Here is a 22,069-nt window from a genome sequence, read left to right as displayed (position 1 = left end):
CTCGTAGTTGAATCGGTAGAACTTCAAAAGTTCAAACTCGCAGCAAATGTTTTTATGTTGAACAGGCTCACATAAGTCCTTTTATAGTTTATATATCAAATATCTGTTTCAATATTGTTAATATTTTTAAAATATTTTATTTTAATTTCCATTACTTCTTATATCGTACATTTATTTCCTTATTTCCTTCCCTGTTGGTACCCTTAGGCTTATAGTTTTTTTTTTTTCCAACTAGAGCAGTAGCTTAGCTAGTAATAATAATAATAATAATAATCAGTGTTCACAGCTCATTGAAAATGTTAAGGATTGGTACTTGTTCGATAATATAATTGCCCTTCAATCTACACAACATGAATAACCAGAACCAATTTTCCATGATTTTAGTTGAGGATATCAATAGGTTGTATTGTATTAAATAAAAGCCCTGATACAATTGTTATTATATATTTGTGTAGAAATAACATCTGACATATCACTGACGAGATTTACAAAAGCTTATCAAGAGTTTCACAGGATTGTTTGCAACACTGGTCACTTGATCAAACAAGAACAGGTCCATCTCTTCAATATTTATCTGTACCCCAAAAAGGATATCAAAATTTAAAATGAAAAATAATGTCTTTTATAAGGTAAAGCATAAGCAGGATTTACAAAAGGGATGTAAGAACACCTGTACATAGTCCAAATGATACTATATCTGAGATAAGAAAGGGACTAGGCACATTAACACTGTACATAAAACTCTAGATAAAAGACAGTTACTAATGGGATGGGTTAACAAGCACTTGTCAAAAATAATTATAAGAAATGTGATGAATAAAAGCATCATAGAAGAAAATTAACAGCAGTATGAGAACTTTTTTTTTACAGATCACTTTGCAAATGGTAACTGATGAAACACTTACAGACAGCAGTAAAAAATAAACTGCATTTAACAAGGAAGTTAAAACCCACATTTACACTATATTGTTACTTTACAGTTAAATTTAACTTTAAAACTTACTTTCCAATACTGTATAGTTGAATACAGTTACTCACTATAAACTGTGATGATGATGTGAGTTTTGTAATGGTCTGCACGGACAATTTGTGTCTATATACAGGAGTCCCTAGTGTTGCCATGTGGCTCAAAATGCCTCCTAACAATCAACCGTAATATTCAGTCGTGCTACTTTGGGAGCCAGAGGTACAGAGCCTTTTCATAAAACAAGTTCATCTCATTAATTCCCCTAAAATCAAATATTCACACAATACATAAGTATCATTCTTATGAGAGATTCTTTGGTAAAAATGTAAGTACAAAAGGAAATAGAAGAAACTATTGCACACATTTGTTTGAACTGCAAAATTAAAATAATTCATAAAAATACTTATATGTAAATACTGAATTCGAAGCAAGTCTAACCGTATGATCTTAACTATTGCTTGAAGTTTTTTTTACTGCAATTCAAATTTGAGCCGTGACTTAAGGATTAAGGATTCAAATAATAAAGAAAATCCTGATACTAGTGTATGTTGAGTGAAGCAACGAATATATGTTATTTAATTCCAACAAAACTTTTTACAATATTTATACATATCAGCTAGTGATTAGACAATGCTTTGTAAACATTTAAATCAAATTTCCATTAACAGTTCATGGGTATGTGCCATCAAAGATATCTATTTGGAGATCATTTCTGCTATTGTGATATATCTCATTACACTATGTACATTATAATGACCTTGGGATAGACTGTAAAAACTTTGATATCTGCGTCTTGTCTTTCAACAATGAATAAAATGTCCAGCTTTCAAACCATTAGTTAAAAGAAATACTTCTGCTCCATACAGAATACAACATGAACTAAATTACGTAATTTTCTCGCATAAAATAATTTTTTTAAAGTAACGACTAGCATTAAAAAGTTTAATGGTGCATAGGAATAAGGTTCAAGTAGCAGAATAAAAAAAAATGTTGATTTATGCTTTTACTCTACTCTTGGAGAACGAGGCATTGTGAGGATAAAAAATCATAGGCTACTTTTATTAGCGGATCATATTTGCTCACCAGTATCCCAGTTATACAAGGATATCAGTAGCTTCTATATTTTAATGTAGATGAGCTTTAGCTATCAGATCCCCATTATATGCAAGATATTATTATATATATTTGATGTTCCTGCATAACTAAAGAGCTGATAAAAGCAAACAGGAATACAGAAACAAATCCCTACTCAAAATTCAATGTCAAATTATCTATAGCACCAGAAATATACCTCAACATATAGCTAAAACTGTAAGCTTATGTTTCCTTTACACAATTCAGACTAATTTAAGTCCATGGCCATGAAATAGTGGATATCCAAATCAGAAAAGAATTTCTTATCCCTACAATATATTATTTTCTTGCATAAAGTTTTAAATTTATTTTGCAGTTTGAGTAAAAATTATTTTACCAACAATCTTGTAGGATGTAACTATAAAGGTTTTACTCAATCAAAATAATTATTTGTGCTCTAGTGAAACCTTGCTAAATTCAAACAAAATAATTCTTTCAGGGAAATATAGATACTTTTTAATTTGGTGATCCAAAACTGAAAAAAAAAGTTTATTTACACTGAAAAAAATTTTATGAAATTTTCTGCATGATAATCAATACATTTACAACAACTAAAAACCATTTCAGGTTAGATAAAATTGGATTTTCATCACAAAAATATTAGAAGAGATCATCTGGATATACATAATTTCATTACCACAAAATCATTGTAGGAAATCCATCATTATATTTCCATGTTTAATAATCCTAGCTTTCCAAGGCAATTTAGAAGTCATATACTCCTCAAGGCAATTAATCTTCTTTGTTTATGTAATTCTCTATAGTAAATATAAAACTATATATCCAAAATTTAAATAAAAGAAAAATCATTTGTACAAATGGAGCATGCAACAACTGCTTAGCAAATATGAAAATTATTCAAGTATTTAACCTTACCTACCAAACTACTGATACATTTTATATATATATATATATATATATATATATATATATATATATATATATATATATATATATATATATATATATATATATATATATATATATATATATATATATATATATATATATATATATATATATATATATATATATATATATATATATATACATATATATATATATATATACATATACATATATACACACCAGTATATCATTCACAAAACCATCCATACTTAAAGCATCTTGCTAAAAATAAAAGAGCTTTGTATTGGCACAGCACATAGTGTGCAATTTGAGTTTCAGCACACACAGGTGATCATTAAACAACTGTCTGCCTTTCAAGCTCTTGAGCAAGTTCGTGCCTGGAAGAGGAAAAGCTGGCGCAGTCCTTGGCCAGCTCAAGGATTGCACTACAGTACATTATTTACACGAGTGAGAACTTTTCATATGACAAACTTTTTAATACTGAATTTATAATTTTTCATTACCTCACAGTTCTATTTTAAAAGTAAGGTATGACCATCATTATAGAAAAAATACTATAAATAAGTTGTGATACCTGATTTTGAAAGCTGGTATGAAAATGGAGTACAGTAATAATGATAATACTTCGAAAGTCACATCACCTGTAGTATTAAATGCATTTGATTATGGTAATTTCTAATTTCTTCAACAAATGAACTGTTGAGAAAATACTTTTTTCACAAAAACTTTAAAATGCAAAAATATTTTCATTAATTTATGTACTATACCAGTACTATAAAGGAATGTCCTCTTCCTCATACAGTATTTTGGCAGAATTTTATTGAATTTTTATCAAACGTAAAATAATCTTCTTTTAAAGTAACCGGAAGTCAAGTTAAGATAAGAAAGACTTTTGGTTAGGTTTATGAATAAGTTAAATTCATCTATTAACAAGCATCACGAAAATATAAAAATTGCTGTGCAGTCAGGCTGACATTGAGAAAAATCTAAAAATTAAAAACATAATCACTGAGTAATGACTTCTTCTTGTAAAGTAGGTGGAGGACGAGCCATAATGCTTGGAGGACGTGACGGTCTTGGCGGCTGAGGTGCCCCATCCTCCCAACCAGGGGGTGCCATTAATCCAGATGAAGTCTGACCATCTGTGTTTACATTTATATTCTCTCGTAGTACTTCAGTATAATCTTTTATTAAAGTAGCAATCATGAAAGCCTGAAAATGAAAATAAAATAATTTAAAAACCTGCCAAAGGTACTTAATACATTTTAAAATGTATTGCTATCACATTACTGTATATTATATTTTCTTCTAAAGGATAAAAAATCAGTTATGATTTCACAGTACTGTACCATTTTACTTTGACAATATTAGTTTGATACTTAATTCAGGAACACATTAATTTACTCAACTTATATTTTGTCACAAAAAGCCAAATCTTTGGAAGATGAATCCTCGAAGGCTGTTTTTACAACTGGATTTAGTCTTACTAGTAGCAGAAAATTATATTCCTTGGAGTTCTGACACTTCAAGCAAACCTATTAATTTGAACTCCATAATTTGACCCCTTCATGCTTTTTTATCTTTATAATGTTCATAGTAAATTTTCATTTTTCATTGACATTTCAACTTTCTTTTTTATTGCCTAAATAATGCTTTTATTTAATAAAGTATTATTACTTTTATTTTTTTATGTCACTTTCAAAATTGTACATGTGATTATTTACGTTATCATCCGTGTATCATGAACTGTGTAGTGCTAATGATATTATAACGTAGCGTATATCCCACTAATTAATTAAAACCTTTTTTTTTCTTTTTACTGTATTGGTAATCGGTAAAAGGCAACATGCATGATGAATATGTTTGCATGTACTAATAAACCACTAATATGCACTCTTGTAACAAATCCTTTCAGCATGTGTATAACATTATTTTTGGGCTCAGGCCATGTCGTCGTGATGGAAGTTCCTTCATTAGTAGCTTCCTAGGTATATTTGACTACAGTGATATATCCCAGAGAATTTACCAAAGGTATCCAGAATTCTAACTCCTGGAGCGAATATCCCTTAAAATTTTAAAAGTGATATCGCGTAATATCAGAGGACGTATTCTTGACACATCTCATAGCTATCTACACCCCTAATAGCGCTTTCACTTCGAGGGGAAAAGTGGCAAGAATAAAGGAGAGTCGATAAAGAGGCGACGCTCCTACCGTACTGTAAATAGTGCGCCAAATCGCCACCGCGCGGCGCCACCAAGCCATTCTTTCTCTTGTAGCTTCGTTGACCGGTGTTATCCCGTGTTATCTCTCGCTATTTTGGAGTTATTTGTCGCTATGATGTCTTCACCAGCCTCATTATCTTCTGGAAAGTTAAGTAATATCTTGAATTGTGTAAATGTAAGCTCTTGCCAGTCTTGCTTTTCGATTGGGATCGTAATTAACGTAACAAGAGCTGTTGCCAGCCGGATGGCGTCATGGACGTGGTCGTTCTTTCTGTACATTTAGTTAGCCAGAACGACCTTTTCCCAGCATTATTTGCTTTAATAAATGTCATTGTTGTCGTGGATTTGGCTATTTATGATCGAGCCTCACGAGTGCTAGGCTTCCTAGCCTAGGCACCTACACACTGCATGCATGATATAACCTTCCTGGTAAAGTTTTATTGAAGCTCAGGCAATATTTTATACATTTAAGATATTACTGCTTTAAATTTTCCTCTTCCAAGATAGTATACAAGAGAGTTTCGGTGAAAGATTCTCAATGCTCCTAGGCTACTAGCCTAGGGGCTTTAGTATACTTTCATACATGTCCCCACTGCTCTTATATTGTCTTTTAAGGGGAGACTGACACCTCCTATACCTTTTAAGTCGATACTAATCTCCTAGGAGATTTAAGAGCAATCCCCCTTCCCTCTGATTAGTCTAGGCTATCCTCAGTTTGCTTTGCTGTGAACTGAGTTCTGGCAAAGTTTTACTGAGGCATTTCGCTTCTTTCTTCTAACCACTGAGTTGGTTTTGAGTTTAGAACGGGACATCAGAGTAATAAGTCTGTGTTAGGCATCTTACTGTCTTGGTGAAATGATTTCCCATGTCAGGTTAAGCTGCCTTTACAGGAGGCTAGACCTCCCTAGTCCATACGTGGAGGGTTTTGTATGACAATCCCTCCTTCCTTGGTCTAGCAGACAGTCCTGTGCTGGTATGATCTTAGACCGAAGAAATGACTTCTTCACTGCCTAAGGTCTCTGGTACGAGATTCTGTCCTCTTGTGAGATTGTGTCCTGTGTGCTGCTCTCTCACTTGACTAACCCAACCTGGGGAAATGATTTCTCCTACCTGAAGTTACTCCATGAGATGGGTGGTGCCTTCGGGCATTACCTTACTTATAGGACATCTACCCCCTTCCCTCTGTCTCTTTTGTGTTGGATGAGCCATCACCCTCCCTGGCCATCATTCTACATTTGACCCTAAGGATTATTTGTAGAACTGTCCTGAGGTTCCCTGTCTGCCGCCGGCAGGTAACCTCGTATTGTTTAGAGTGTTCTTCAGTCCTCCTTTAGACTGCCTTCCATAGCCCATGTGGATGGGATATGGTTGGGTGGAAGCCCGAATATAATTCCCCCTTCCACTTGAACCCTCATTCTGGATGTAGGCCGGCAAGGCTGAGCCTTTGCCTTCCTAGATCCTCTCTTTTTCTCTGCCTTTCATTTTACTGGGCCACGTCGATTGTCTGCCGGCCGGCAGTTGCTCTGCCGCCGCTTACCGTGGGCGTCGCTGATCGACAACCCAACGACAATAGACATACTGGGACCGGCTGCCGGCTACTGAGTTGCCGGCCAGCAGCCGGCCACCCATAACCTTTTGCCGCCGGGTCCTACTTGATGGAAGGATCCTCGACTGCCGGCCGGCAGAGCCGGTGCCGGCGGCCTGCCACCCATTACTTTGAAGACAGTAACTGCCTTCAATAGCCCAGAATAGACCGGCATATGCCGGCTAGCCCGGCAGGACTGGCGGCATGCTGCCAACAGTCAGTGCTGTAGCCCAAAAGTTTTTTTCCAACTTACAAGGTGCTTCATGGGCAGCCTATTGTGAGACCATGACATATAAGAGAGCGATTCTCTCTACTATTAAATGGTTATTAACCATTATTGTTTTTAATCCCCAATATTGAACCTAGAAGATTGTGTTAAGAAGACACTCTATATCAAAGGATATCATCTTCCCCTAAAATTCGTTAAGAATTTAGTGTTCAATATCGGAGGAGGTCATAGCAATGGGCTGGACAGGAAACACATGTAGGTGTCTTTCCTATCTCTAGCTTACCCTATCCAAGCTAATATTTTTAATAATAAATATGTTGAAATCTGAGAATTTCACCGAATACTTATATGCTTTTCTTTCTTTACAGGAGGAGCATCCCGAGTGCGGGAACAACTTTTGCAGGGTCCGTAGTAAGAACTTCTACGGCCATGACATGTGCAGGGCCCATGCTCGCTGCGCAGTCACCAAGGGGGCTCTCAAGTACTGGGACCCACAGGTATGTACCGTTTGTGTAAAACTGCTGAAAGAGGCTTTTGATGACCGAAAGTCTACTGAGTCAAGGGACGCAGCAAGGGAGACGCTGCGAAAATGGGTCAGGGGCTTCCAGAAGAACACCTCTGGCCCATACCTTCCTAATGAGAAGATGAGGGCTTGTCTTTTCCCTAGAGCATCTTCGGATGTAGTTATTCCCCAGGCTCAACCTGAGAATCCCCTTGTCCAGATTCTGGTAGAATCTAAAGTATCGGATGCCTTGGAGAGCATCCAATTGGAGGACAACATGTCAGTTGTCTTGGAGGAGACTGAGAACAATCTCCTAGTGGAGGAACTGGATCAGGCGGATGACGTACCACCTGAGGCCGAAGTCGAGAAAACCGAAACGATTTCGGTATCATCAGCCACGGTGACTGAGCCGGTGCCTTCGACTTCTTCCACTGCACCCCAGTTAGATTCCATCACGAATACGTTGCACTTGCTGTTGAATATGGTGCAGGACATTCAGAAGAAATCGTCCGAGAAAGAAGCTTCTCTCCGGACGGAAATGCATCAGCTGGTTGTAACACGTTTAGCCCCGAAGAAGCTAAACGTCAAGGATCTCCCCGCCTTCTCTGACGTCAACCCCTGGAGGTACGCAGAGCATATGCCTATGTCCGGGGGGGGGGGGGGGGGGGGGGGGGGAGATCTTCCTCTCAGAGAAACTGGGCACTGTCCCAGTAGAGGAAATTGAGTTTTGGCCCAGCAAAGGAGCCTATCCGGATTGCTATGTCCGTCTAAAGACGGAACCTGCATCCAAAGAGGAGACAGAGCCAAAGGAGACCATCCTCCTTGAACTCTCTAAGGCCCAGGCCTTATATACAACCACCTTGAAGGAGAGGGCCTTTACTAGCTCCAAGGTGCCGGCTCTCAGCAAGAAGCACCCGTCCTTCATTGCTGACCCCAAATGTGCCTTTCCCTTTATGGACAAAGGGCTTAAGGCAGCCTTAAAGGCAGTTGAGGCAGGGAAACCTTGCCCTACACTGGAAGAGTGTAGACCCTTCTCCCTCGCCTTTCCATCAGACTATGCAGACTGGAAGGATGTCCACAACACCTTCACAGTCGGGAAGCTGGAGGCAGATATTGCCGGACGACAGTTCGGCGAAGAGACCTCCCGAAGTTGTCAGACTTTCTCCTACGCCGGGAACAGGAGACCAAAGAACGTCTTGCTGCTTCCATGTCTCTGCAGACTGGCCTAGAGACTATGGCAAGCATCCCGGATACCCCAGACATGTACATGGTCTTCGCCAAATCTCATTTGGCGACAATCACCAAGGACCTGTACAACTTTATTAAAGCCCGAAGGGCTTGCAGAGAGTTCGTGTTCACCTCGGCTGCGGTGAGATACGAACCAAGGAAGCTGATAGCTTCCAACATCTGGGGAAAAGACCTCTTCCCAAGCGAGGTGGTCAAAGAGGTCGTGGACAAAGCCGCAACAGAGAACAGAAATCATCTCTCTAAATGGGGCTTGTCCTCTAAAAGAAAATCTTCAGCTGATGAGGGTCCCCAGCCGAAGAATAAGTCGAAACGACCAAGAGTGCCCTCTCGGCCGAAACAACAGCAACAGCTTCCTGTGGCCACGGTGCCCCAGACGGTGGCACAACCACCCACCACCTTCCAACTGGTGAAACAAACGCTGGTGACCCAATCGCTTGTGTTCACCCCAGTTTTCGAAAGGCAATCAACAACCTTTAGGCCGAAGTCTCGAGGCTCCTCTAGACGCCCCTTCAGAGGTAGGGGCAACAAAGGTGGACGTGGCCAAGGAGGTAAATCCTCCAACCAGCACTCAAAGTGAGATGCTACCGGTAGGAGGGAGACTTTTCCTCTTCCGGGATCATTGGACCTTCAATCCCTGGGCCCACAGCCTAATCAAGAACGGACTAGGGTGGAGTTGGAGCTCAACTCCTCCAAACTTCCCTCAATTCTTCCAACACTCAACCCCCATACTGGAAGAATATGTTCAGGAACTCTTGAACAAGAGGAGTTATAAGGAAGGCGAAGTCCATCAGATTCCAAGGAAGGCTATTTTGTGTTACGAAGAAGGACTCGGAAAAGCTCAGAGTCATTCTGGACTTATCACCACTCAACAAGTTCATAGTGAACTACAAGTTCAAAATGCTGACGCTTCAACACATCAGGACCCTTTTGCCCAAACCGGCATACACAGTCTCCATAGACATGACGGATGCGTACTGGCACGTTCCAATCAGCTGTCAAGTTTCCCCCTACCTGGGATTCAAACTACAAAAAAGAAAGTACGTTTTCAGAGCCATGCCCTTCGGTCTGAACATAGCTCCAAGGGTATTCACCAAGCTTGCGAATGCAGTCATTCATCAACTACGCCTAAAGGGAATCCAGGTGGTAGCCTACCTGGACGACTGGCTGGTGTGGGCAGCATCCGAGGAAGAGTGCATGCAAGCCTCCAAGGAAGTGATCCGGTTCCCGGAACACTTAAGATCAACTTGGAAAAATCTCTACTATCTCCAGCTCAAAAGTTTCAGTGGCTGGGCGGCGTCCATTGGGACTTGCAGTCACACTGCCTTTCCATTCCGTCAAAGAAGAGGAAAGAGATAGCAGGATCTGTCAAAAGATTCCTTCAATCTGCCAGGATATCAAGAAGGCAACAGGAGAGTGTGTTGGGGTCCCTCCAGTTCGCCTCAGTGACAGATCCAGTATTGAGAGCACAATTAAAAGATGCATCAGGAGTTTGGAGAAAATACGCATCAAACGCTTGAAGAGATCTACAAAGACCAATACCAAATCGTCTGCGATCACTACTCAAGCCATGGTCAGAGGCCAAGAACCTAAGGAACAAGGTACCCTTACAACCACCTCCACCGTCAGTCACCGTTCACACAGATGCCTCAAAAGAAGGGTGGGGAGGTCACTCTCATCATCGGAAAGTCCAAGGAACCTGGTCTCCCCTCTTCAAAACCTTCCACATCAACTTTCTGGAAGCCATGGGAGTTTTTCTTTCTCTGAAGAAACTGAAACTCCGCTGCTCAATCCACATCCGTCTGGTTCTAGACAGCGAAGTCATAATGAGATGCCTAAACCGACAGGGCTCGAGATCGCCTCACATAAACCAAGTGATACTGGCCATTCTCCGTTTAACAGAGAAGAAGAAATGGCACTTGTCAGCAGTCCACCTTCAAGGGTTCCGCAATGTGACAGCGGACGCTCTATCCAGGATCAACCCGATAGAGTCAGAATGGTCCCTAGACGCAAGATCATTCTCCTTCATATTACGCAAAGTCCCAGGACTGCAGAGAGACCTCTTTGCAACGAGCGACAACAAGAAGCTACCCCGGTACGTAGCCCCGTACAAGGATCCTCTAGCGGAAGCAATGGATGCAATGTCCATAGATTGGAACAGATGGTCCAATATCTACCTATTCCCTCCAACCAACCTTCTGCTGAAAGTCCTCAACAAACTGAGATCCTTTCGAGGGACAGCAGTAATAGTGGCCCACAAGTGGCCCAACAGCGTCTGGTTCCCTCTAGTAACGGAACTACGCCTGAAGCTGATCCCGTTGCCGGACCCAGTTCTGACTCGGCAAGTGCAGAAATCGACTGTCTCAGCCTGATCAGGGAAAACCCAGAACCTTTATCTCATGATTTTCTCGCCTTAGCGGTCAAGAAACGGTTTGGGATTTCTAGGGACAGTATTAACTTCTCAGAAGAATACAAGTCAAAGTCAACAAGAAGACAATATGAGTCTTCCTGGAAGAAGTGGGTGGCCTTTGTCAAGGCGAAGAAACCCAAGGAGATTTCTACGGATTTCTGTTTGTCCTTCTTCATCCATCTTCATGAACAAGGTTTAGCAGCCAATACGATTACTACATGTAAATCTGCCCTAGCCAGACCAATGCTTTACACCTTCCAGGTAGACTTTTCCAATGAGATCTTCAACAAGATTCCTAAAGCCTGCGCTAACCTTCGGCCCGCAGCTCCTCTAAAGCCCATTTCATGGTCTTTGGATAAGGTTCTTCACTTAGCATCAACCCTGAACAATGAAGATTGCTCGCTGAAAGACTTGACTCAAAAGGTGATATTCTTATTTGCACTAGCCTCAGGAGCCAGAGTTAGCGAAATAGTGGCTCTCTCTCGAGGGATGATGGCCACATTCAGTTCACAGGCAGCGGAGAACTGAACCTCTTTCCGGACCCGACGTTTCTCGCCAAGAACGAGCTGCCCACTAAGAGATGGGGTCCCTGGAGAATCTGCCCTCTGAAGGAAGAAGCATCCCTCTGCCCAGTGGAATGCCTAAAGGTCTATCTTCGTAGAACTTCAGACTTTAAGGGAGGTCAGCTTTTCAGGGGAGAGACTTCCGGTTCAACGTTATCCTTGAAACAGTTAAGGGCGAAAATCACCTATTTTATACGCAGAGCGGATCCAGACAGTACACCCGCAGGTCATGATCCGAGAAAAGTTGCCTCGTCTCTGAATTTCTTTCAGACGATGTCGTTTGAAAGCCTTCGTGCTTATACTGGATGGAAGTCGTCCAGAGTTTTCTTCAAACACTACGCGAAGCAATTACAAGAAATAAAATTTCATGTGGTGGCGGCAGGCAGTGTAATAAAACCTGCCGCTTGATTACTACGAAGAACAGTGCACTATTTGGGACTTTTAGTGAAGGGTTTACATGATAGACTCTCAAGGCATATCATGTTGAGTATTGTGTTTAGTGATGACACTATAGACTGTTCTATTCACACGGGTGACTTTAAGCATAACAGACTGACACATGCCAGGCATACCTATATGCACAGTGTTCCTAGTAACAACAGAATACATAGTGAAATTCTTATACTTCCCATAGAGTGGCTGGTGTTTCCTTTTCAGGTGAAACTGTTTTTTATTTCTGTTATTACTGTTTATGCTTCTATGCAGAATTGTTCAGTGTAATGTAATATGTAATTGAATACAACTATGATTTCTAAAATTATTGTAATAAACAATAGAAGGAATCTTTGCGTCTCTTTCGCCTCAAACATTCTAGTTTAAGAATAAAGTCAGAGCATCCTTGATTCTTTTAATATTTAAGAAAATATTGGGTACTAAGATTACTATTGTTCCAAGCAAACAGGTAAGAACTTATTGTACTAGACTCTTCATTTTACTGTTTAAGGTTTCCTACACGTATATAAACCTGTCTGTCTCTTTAACAATACACCCGGGAGGCACCAGTAACCTGCACTGATCAATACCATCCAAGTACAAACTATGCTTTACGTATATGATGACACTAGCTAGATTGTTTCCTTGAACTCACAATCCTTGGGTTTTTTCCTTGAGTCTGCCCAGACTCTTCCCTGTAGGGGGCAGCACTGACATATTTCATGATCAGCTGATTGATGTATAACGGTAACATCAAGTATCTCTAGGTCTAGAAGACCGAAAGGAAAAATTTATCTAGATAAACGGCACTATTGAAAATCCACAGATACATTAATGCTCTGGTAAACTTCCATCACGACGACATAGCCTGAGCCCAAAAAACAGATTTTGAGCGAAGCGAAAAATCTATTTTTGGTTGAGGTAGCCAGGTCGTCCTGATGGACCCACCCTCTTTTTGACAAAAGGATAATGAATCCTTCCCTATGGTCATGTATCTGCAACACCTACAAAGCTACAAAGAATGGCTTGGTGGCGCCGCGCGGTGGCGATTTGGCGCACTATTTACAGTACGGTAGGAGCGTCGCCTCTTTTAACGACTCCTTTATTCTTGCCGCTTTTCCCCTCGAAGCGAAAGTGCTATTAGGGGTGTAGATAGTTATGAGACGTGTCAAGAATACGTCCTCTGATATTACGCGATATCCCTTTTTAAATTTTAAGGGATATTCGCTCCAGGAGTTAGAATTCTGGATACCTTTGGTAAATTCTCTAGGATATATCACTGTAGTCAAATATACCTAGGAAGCTACTAATGAAGGAACTTCCATCAGGACGACATGGCTACCTCACCCAAAAATAGATTTTTCGCTTCGCTCAAAATCCGTTTATTACAGTCCCTCTTTTGAAAAATCCCTGACAATGTCTTTTTTAACTTCATTTCCACGCGAGTTCAACCACTTTACTATAACAGTGGACATGTCACTTTATTACCAAACAGACCACTCTACTCAACATATCCACGTAACAACGAATGATTATGTGCACTTTCTGTTTAAAGATTTGGTTGGGGGGAAAATACTATGGCTGAAATTGAAAATACGCAAATTTACGACCGCACGAACATAGAATTCTCAATGTTTGCGCAAATTTTCATGTCGGCGAAATTGAATGATACCACGGTACAAACCTTTTGTTCTCTATTATGAATATACAGTACTCTTTTTTTTCAGTGTATCTAGAATCTAGCCTCAAACTTTTGCATGAGGTGTCAACGACCCTCCACTAGTTAGCAGGGGTACACCGACCACTCCGCTCACTCACTCGCCCAGTGGGATCCTCACTTTTTTTTCTCAGTAGAGAGAAGATGTGCCGTCTCGCACTCCCGCTAACCCATTATTTACTGCCTGTAAGCTTATTAAAATTTCCTTTCTCGTACATGTGTGATTAGTCTTGAGAACTTGCAACTACACGGGTTTGCCCTGGCAGTGCATCACTTTTATGTCTGCCATGGAGACAGATCCTCACCGCCTTCGTCCTTTGTGCACACGTCACTCATGCACACAAGTTTCTATATGTAACAAATGTCGGGCGTAGCCACCTTACCAGTGGGAGTGCTATGGTACGTATCGGAGGAACTCTAAAGGATTCTTTGCTCTCAGGGTCTTCCTCGAGGTCAAAGAAGTCCCAACTTCATTTCTCTGAAGCCTCGTACCCTCTCCTCTGCTTCTTCGTAATCGACTTCCTCTGGGGGTACATCAATTAAAAGTGATGTGTAATTGACCCCCAAGCAACCTTCGGGCCCGTGGAGCGGTAGCACCTGCCGCCTGTGGAGCGGTAGTACCTTCCACCCATGGAGAGTCTCTCTCGACGCTTTGTTTCATTAGTGGCCTTCTTTGGGGCTTGGTTTGTGGAGATATTGAAGATTTGAGCATTGCAGGAGTTATTCACAACCTTCCCCCACAGAGCCGCTGGAGGGACATGTCTTCCAGTCCCCAGCTGATTCTTACTTTGCAATTCGTGCCCACGACTAATTCTTCCTTTGTAATTTCTCTCCCACCTAAGGAATTGTAGGCTGGTTCTCTGCATTGTTCCAGCCGAGCGCATTCACCCCCTAGGGTGAGTGAGCACGCTGAATTAGTTCAGCAGGAGGGTCCTCGAGATCTTCCACCCTACAAGGACAACCTTACTTGGGTAGTCTCCTTCGCAAGTCCTCGTAAGCAGGTTCACAACCCATCACCTTTTCACTCTAGCTCTTCAGAGTTAGGCTATTCGGTGCAGCTTGGTGATCGTCGCTGTCGACTCTCCAGAGTCACGGTCCAGCGTCAACCACTCCTCCCTCACCCCCGGCACAACAGGCCTATACAAGTTTTGCGAGTGCGAAATCCTAAGGGGTTTCGCCTCGGGCATCTGGCCCTTTGAGGGAAGTGCTGGGTTGACATTGGAAGCTTAAAGCCTGGATCACCCTCTGAGAACCAATTATTTTTCCAAAAAGTCTAATTTGAGTTTTTCATGAATTTATATTTTATATATACCTATCCAAGTATACAGCACAAAGTTTGTTTGATCATTCCGCGTCCATTTTCGTTGGTCACTGAGCTTTAAAGGGATATGGGTGTAACAGTGGAGTAACCTATTTCAAGGGTCAAGCGTGAGAATAAGCCTTATATTGTCTGAAATACTTGTTTTTACGGTATTTTTGTTTCATTACGTGCCTCAAAATCTGGCATCCGTTCACAAGCACGCATACATACACTCTCTCTTATTTGTTACTTAAATTACTTGGTGAAGGCTTCAGGGGGCTTTCAGCCATGACATGGCGGCTCTCCAAGAGGCCCCCCCCCCCCACTCACACTCGCACAAAAACAAAAAAACACTGACGATATTAACACAACTCGAGATACCAACGTAAGTAAATAATAATTTCTATATTACAATAAACAAGGGCAAATTAAATCTCGTATAGATGTATAACTTTAGAATGTTACATGCAAAACTAATACCAATTGTAACATCAATAAACAAAGTATCGTGTAATAAAAGTTCACACGTTACTGAAAACGTGAAGCGCGATTACTCAAAAATCACAAATTTTAAGTAATTTGTATTTTTTCTAATAGTACTTACCTCAAACTACTTTCTTAGGAGTATTTAGTATCTCCTCCCTAATCGACCAAGAATTTTGTGCAGTTCCCCCATCTCCGTTTTCCCTCCGTGGCGGATGGATACGTGCCCTGAGGTGACCCGGGGTCAGCGCGCAAGGGTGCGCTACTAGGTCTTGTGTCGCCAGTAAGCATATGTGTACTACTTCAAACTCCTGTAAGGCACCCGGGGCAGGATGGGTGGGCAATAACCCGAAAGTAGTTCGAGGTAAGTACTGTTAGGAAAAATACAAATTACTTAAAATTTGTGATTTGTTCCAACACGGAGTACTTACCTCGAACTACTTTCTTAGGAGAATTACACTTTAGGAGACAGGGGTGGACTTACAGGCCAGAAGACCCACCACTACCATCCCAGGACACGGGACCTAGATAGGAGGCTAGGTCCAGATGACACAAAGAACAGGGTAGGAGAGTCAGGGGAAGCACGCAAAAGTCTAACTGTTTGTATAACTCACCTTTATGCATAATCCGGACATGGGCTTCCACAACATCCATCTCTCACATGGGAGGAGAGAAGGAAAGGGAAAAAGGGTAGCAAAGGAAAGGGGAGTAAGGAGGAAACTTGTATCGCTTGCAATTACTTCCCTCGGGCTACCCGGGGCTTTAGCCTTAAACTTGTTGCAGGGCGGAAATCACTGGTCCAATGGAGAAGGCGTCCAGGGACTTCCTCATACAGTCTTTCAGGTAGTGGGCCGTAAAGGTGCACTGCCTGGACCATGTGCCTGCTCGCAACTGCCATGTTGCTGTCAAATGCCAAAGAAGTGCTAAGATCCCTATATCATGGGGTCGCGGGGTACCCGGGACTGCAGACCCCTCACTGGCGTAAGCTCTCTTGATGACTTACCGAAGCCAGAAGGAGATCGTGTTCTTTGACACTGCCTTCTTTACTGGGCCTGAGGAGACAAACAGACTTTTGATGGCCGGCCGGAGTCTGGCTGTCCTGCTAAGGTATTTCCTGACTGTTCTCACTGGGCACAGGAGCAAGTCTTCCGGGTTGTATGAGTGAGGGATTGCCAGGACCGAGAACCCCTCGAACCTTAGGTCTGCAATGGCCAGGTTCTGTGTTTTGGCCACAGATTCAGGCAGAAACTTAAAGGACAGGTCCTCCCACCCTTTCGAGTGCGAGACCTCGAATGACAAGCCGTGGAGCTCACTCATGCGCTTGGCTGAGGCCAGACCTAGCAAGAACACTGTCTTGAGGGTGAGGTCTTCATCTAGGATATCCTTGAGGGGTTTGAAGGGAGGCCTTGTCAAAACCTTGAGAACCTTGGTCACGTCCCACTGCAGGACCCGAGAGGCGCGGGGGAACAAGATTGCTCGAAACTTCTGATGAGCGTGGAAATCTGACGAGAGGCCCCCAGGTGGATGCCTCTTGAGTTGAAATACCTGCCCCAGGGCAGCTCGGACCCCCTTGATGGCTGGAATGGAGACTCCCAGGTCGTCCCTCAGGTGGACCAGGAAGTCTGCAATCTTATGGACTGATGCATCCAGAGGTCTCAGATTCTGCATGGCACACCACTTCACAAACGTGGCCGACTTGGCCTGGTACACCACGATTGACGACTTCCGAAGATACCCTGATATCCTCGAAGCTGTCTTCTCCGAGTATCCTTCTTTCCTTAATAGACGCTCGATAGCTTCTACGCGTGTAGCTGAAGGCACTGAGGGATTTCGTGAAACCTTCGAAAGAGAGGCTGGTGCATCAGATCTTCCCTTATTGGTAGGGGCCACGGAGGAAGGGTGGCCAGGTCCTGTAGATCCGCGAACCACTCCCTCTCCGGTCACCAGGGCGCTACCAAATTCATCCTTGTAGCCCTTGATTGTCTGAGTCTGTTGAGCACCTGCCTGAGAATCCCGAGGGGGGGAAAGGCATACGCGTTGAGTCCGTCCCACGAGTGCTGGAAGGCGTCCTCGAACGCTGCTGCCGGATCTAGCACAGGAGAACAGAACACAGGGAGCTGCGTGTTGAGCCTCGTGGTGAACAGGTCTATCACCGGTGAGCCCCACAACTGGAGGACCCTCTGGGCCACTTGTGGGTGTAGGGACCACTCCGACCTCACTACTTGCCCTGATCTGCTGAGGCCGTCGGCTAGAACTTTTCTCTTCCCCGGAATGAACCTGGCTGTGAGAATGATGTGTTTCCTCTCGGCCCATTCCAGGATCCGAGACGTGAGATCGCAAAACTCCCTTGACCTCAATCCTCCTGGTTTATTTATGTAGGCCACCACGGTGGCATTGTCGCACATGAGGGCGATGGGCGAATATTGCGAGGGCCTTTTGAACTGCCAGGAGCTCGAGCAGGTTTATGTGGAGGAGGTTCTCCTCCGGGGACCACTTTCCCTCTGCTGTCTCTTCGAGCAGATGGGCTCCCCACCCCTCCTTTGACGCGTCCGTGAAGAGCAACATCTCCGAAGGAGCGGACGCGAACGGCACCCCCCGTAGGATGTTCGCCCGGTCGGACCACCAGAGGAGCATGTTTCTGGTGGCTGGAGTCATCATGACTAAGGCCTGAAGTGGGTCTCCCGGTGACCAGAGGTCCTTCAGATTCCACTGGACCGGCCCCAGCTTGAGCCCCCCCCCCCCCCCCCCCCCCCCCCCCTGAGGAACTATCTTCAGATTCCACTGCACCGGCATCAGCTTGAGCCTCCAGCGAGACCAGGTGGCCCATGAGTCTCTGCCAATCCTTGGCTCTCATTGGTGTATTTGTTAGGAATGGTCGCATTATATGGTCCAGCCTCTCTTGAGAGGGGAATGCCCTTGCTACCTGGGAGTCCAGGACCATCCCTAGGTACGTCATCCTGGTGGTGGGGACCAACTGGGACTTCTCTAGATTGATGGTAACCCCAGTTATAGGCTGCCTCTGAGGCTGAAAGCAGCAACCAGTCATCGAGATAACTGATCAGCCTGATGCCCTGCTTGTGTGCCCAGGCTGATACTAGGGTGAACACCCTCGTGAACACCTGAGGAGCCGTTGACAGGCCGAAGCAGAGGGTCATGAACTGTAGAGACTGGGATCCCCACTTCACCCTGAGGAACTTCCTGCTGGAGAGGTGTACGGGGATCTGAAAGTAGGCGTCTTGAGGTCCAGGGACTTCATGAAATCCCCTTCTCTCAAGGCTGCCAGTACCAACTTCGGCGTGTCCATCTTGAAGGACGTCTTCTTGATGAACTTGTTCAGGGACGAGAGGTCGATGACTGGTCTCCAACCTCCCGTAGCTTTCTCCACCAGGAAGAGCCTGTTGTAGAACCCCGGGGACAATTCCTGGACGGGTTGCAGTGCTCCTTTGTCCAACATGGCTGACACCTCCTGCAAGGCGGCTCTCTTCATGTGATCCTTGGGGGCCAGCCACTCCGCCCGATGTTTGGGAATCAGAGGGGGCGGCTCTGTCAGGAAGGGAATCCTGTATCCCTATCCGAGAACTGCCACGGACCATGGGTCAGCACTGTTGTCCCGCCATGCTTGCCAATAGTGTTTGAGGCATCCCCCCACCTGTGGTGTGGGAAGGTGTAGGGGCCTCCCTTCCTATCTCCTTCTGGGGAGACGGTTTGAGCAGCCTCATCTCGAACCCAAGTATTTCTGTCTGAAGGAGGCCTTGGTTGGGGCACCACTTCTGCGGCAGGGCCGCGGGGACTGATGCCAGGAAGGGGAGGGGGCCCCCTGTCTAGCTGGTGGCGTAGGTGGGTAGGCCCCGTCAACAAACGGTCTTCTATGGGGAGGACGTCTTGTCGTTGGCTGTCTAGGCTCAGCAGTGTCTTTCAATTTCCCCACTCTTTCCATAGTTTCTGCTACCGTCTGTAGGGGGACCAGGGTCTCACCCCACACTGGAGCATTCCTCAGGAATTTGGCCTCACGTTCGGGGAGTCTATGGGGGAGCCTGTTAAGCACCGTATCTCTCCTTCTTAAGATCCAGTTTGCTGTCTGGGTCAAGGACTGGAACGTAAGGAACTTCATGGTTTTGCCCCCCGAACGTATGAGCTCATGTAAAAGAGCTTGATTCTCTGGCACCGAGAGATCGTGGGAGAGCTGAAAACCTCCTAGGGTGCATGCCCACCAGTCCAGCCAGGAGGCCACATTGATGATTTCCTGCGACGTGTCCTCAATCATAGCGGCCTCCGCTTGAGAGAAGACCACTGGGGCAATAAGGATCCTGTCATCCGTACTGCCCTGGCTCAGAGTCGCGACGGTTTCTTCCATAGTCCGAAGCCCCGTAGGCCGTCCGTCTGGCACATAAAATTTCTTCTGGGTCCTCAGTCCAGGCAGGAGCTTGAAGGATCCTTGGGTCCTCAGTCCAGGCAGGAGTTTGAAGGATCCTTGGGCTCTGAGGGAGTTCTTGTGCCCCGAGACAAACCGGTCGACGTGGTCCATGCCCAGGGACACGTCCGGAGCCACTGGTAGGGTCAAGGATGGTTTCTGTTGTACTGGGTTATCCAGCATCCTCCTCAAACCCAAAAGCCAGGCCTGCTCTGTGGACGTTTTGGGCTCGTCTAGCCTGTGCCACAAATCAGTGCCAATACCTTCCTGTAGGAGGATACTTCATCAGGCAAACATTCGCCAGTATCTATTAAGCCCTCTACCACTTGATCCTCCGTGTCGGCTGTATCCTCGATCACGGATGGATCCGTGGGGGCTGCCGTATCCCTGACATCCGGCCTTTGTGGTGTCAGTTACTCTGAACATGGAGAGCAGGGCCATTGACTCTCCGGGCAGCTTCGTGGTGGACTGCTGATTAGGTACTGTCAGTCTTTATGCCAATAGTGAGGACTTTTGGACCCCAACAGTGTAAGGCTTTGAAGAACGTGGTCCTTGTGAGCAAGGGCTGTAGAATTTCTTACCCGCCAGTGGGCCAAGTTGGTCTTGGCCTTGAGTTTCAGAGGCAGATAGCTCGTAGAGAAGTTTTAAATGTCTATAACGCCTCTGTCATGGGTTCTACCTTGTTCCCAACGGAGGATGTGGACGCAGTAGTAGAAAAGTCGAGGACCTTCTCCATCAAACTATATCATTCTGACAACCACAGGGTACTTCTACATCTTGCATTCAGAAACCATTGCCTGTAGCAAGGCAGGCTCATAAGGCAATGTATAAAGAAGATTCCCGCCTAACGAAGTCTGCTCCCAGACGGGGTTCACAATAGCAACCGCCTTTTTCAACGTAAAGGGCTGAGGGCACAAGAAACAAGGAGGAAAGAAGTGAGAAGAAATTACAATTTTAAAAGTAATTTAAATTTTCCTAGGTAAACAAACCTGACAAAGTAATTTGAATTTTCCTAGCTAAACAAACCCAAGTCCTTTACTCAAAGTTGTCCATCATCACCAACCCCCTAAGTTTCAGCTACTGTTTGCATTCAAAGTGGAGGATACTTTTCTAATGTTCTTTCATAAGAACAAAATTTTGTAATTGTGAAGGAACAAATAACAAATTTGGAAGTAATTTGCATGATGAGGGTTCACAAGGTGTCAGAATACTCTTCTCCTGCTCTATCCTAAGAATGAAAGTTTGTATTTGTGAAGGAACAAATGACAAATTTGAAAGTAACTTGTATTTTTCCGAACTATACAAACCCAAGTTCTTTAAACATGCTTGTCCCACTATCACCTGCTTGCAATCAAAAGCGAAGAGAGCTCACTGGGTTAGCGGGGAGTTTGGTCTAACGCCCTCTACCCTGGCTAACCAGCAGAGGGTTGTTATCTCATATGAACGTTTATGGCTAAATCCAGCTTACGCTGAATTATTAATACTATGTAAAGAACTCAGGTTTGTATACTTTGAAAAAAATAAATTACTCCCAAATGTCATTAATTTCATATTTGTAATTTTTACTTTGTCAAAACCACACTTTTGCTATGAAGCCAAGCAATTATGGTTAAACGTACAATTACAAAAATATTAGATGATAAAGAAAAGAATAATTCACATTTAATAGAATTAAGATAGGGCACCCACCTGGGTAGTGTTCATAATAATTTTGCTCTGTTTTCTTGTAGATCCTGTGATTATCATGAGTGCAGTTATGGAGGCCGAGTAGTTCAAAATGTAATCATACTCATAGGTACAGAGAACATTTCGAGAGCGGTGCTCAAGTAGATGCACGCCATTTTCATCAATTGCTAACCATAATACCTTTGGCCAGTTAGATGTAAAGGATTGCTGTGAAATAACCAGAAAAAATATTCAAAATTTAAAAAAAATAGTAATTTAACATAACTTACTGAATACTTTATTTTTGGGACAATGCTATTAAATTCCATTAAG

At 43.6% G+C, this 22,069-nt stretch overlaps 2 protein-coding genes across 5 annotated transcripts in view; one reads left to right on the top strand and one right to left on the bottom strand.

Moving 5' to 3' along the window:
* LOC137646092 (myosin-VIIa-like) overlaps positions 1-22,069 on the top strand; it is a 466,088-nt gene that overhangs the window by 271,437 nt on the left and 172,582 nt on the right. The window lies entirely within an intron of this gene.
* Positions 3,164-22,069, bottom strand: part of LOC137644760 (myosin-VIIa-like) — a 107,860-nt gene continuing 88,954 nt past the window's right edge. Inside the window, exons 41-42 of the mRNA XM_068377656.1 lie at positions 21,761-21,964; positions 3,164-4,183 (exon numbers count right to left, since the gene is read on the bottom strand). Of these exons, the coding sequence (XP_068233757.1) occupies positions 3,977-4,183; positions 21,761-21,964 (411 nt within the window). The 3' untranslated portion in view covers positions 3,164-3,976. The remainder of the gene's footprint in view (positions 4,184-21,760; positions 21,965-22,069) is intronic.

This window comes from Palaemon carinicauda, chromosome 8, assembly GCF_036898095.1.
Source record: "Palaemon carinicauda isolate YSFRI2023 chromosome 8, ASM3689809v2, whole genome shotgun sequence".
Taxonomy (NCBI): Eukaryota; Metazoa; Arthropoda; class Malacostraca; order Decapoda; family Palaemonidae; genus Palaemon; species Palaemon carinicauda.
The sequence above is the reverse complement of the archived record's forward strand: the minus strand, read 5'-3'. Positions and strand labels throughout refer to the sequence as shown.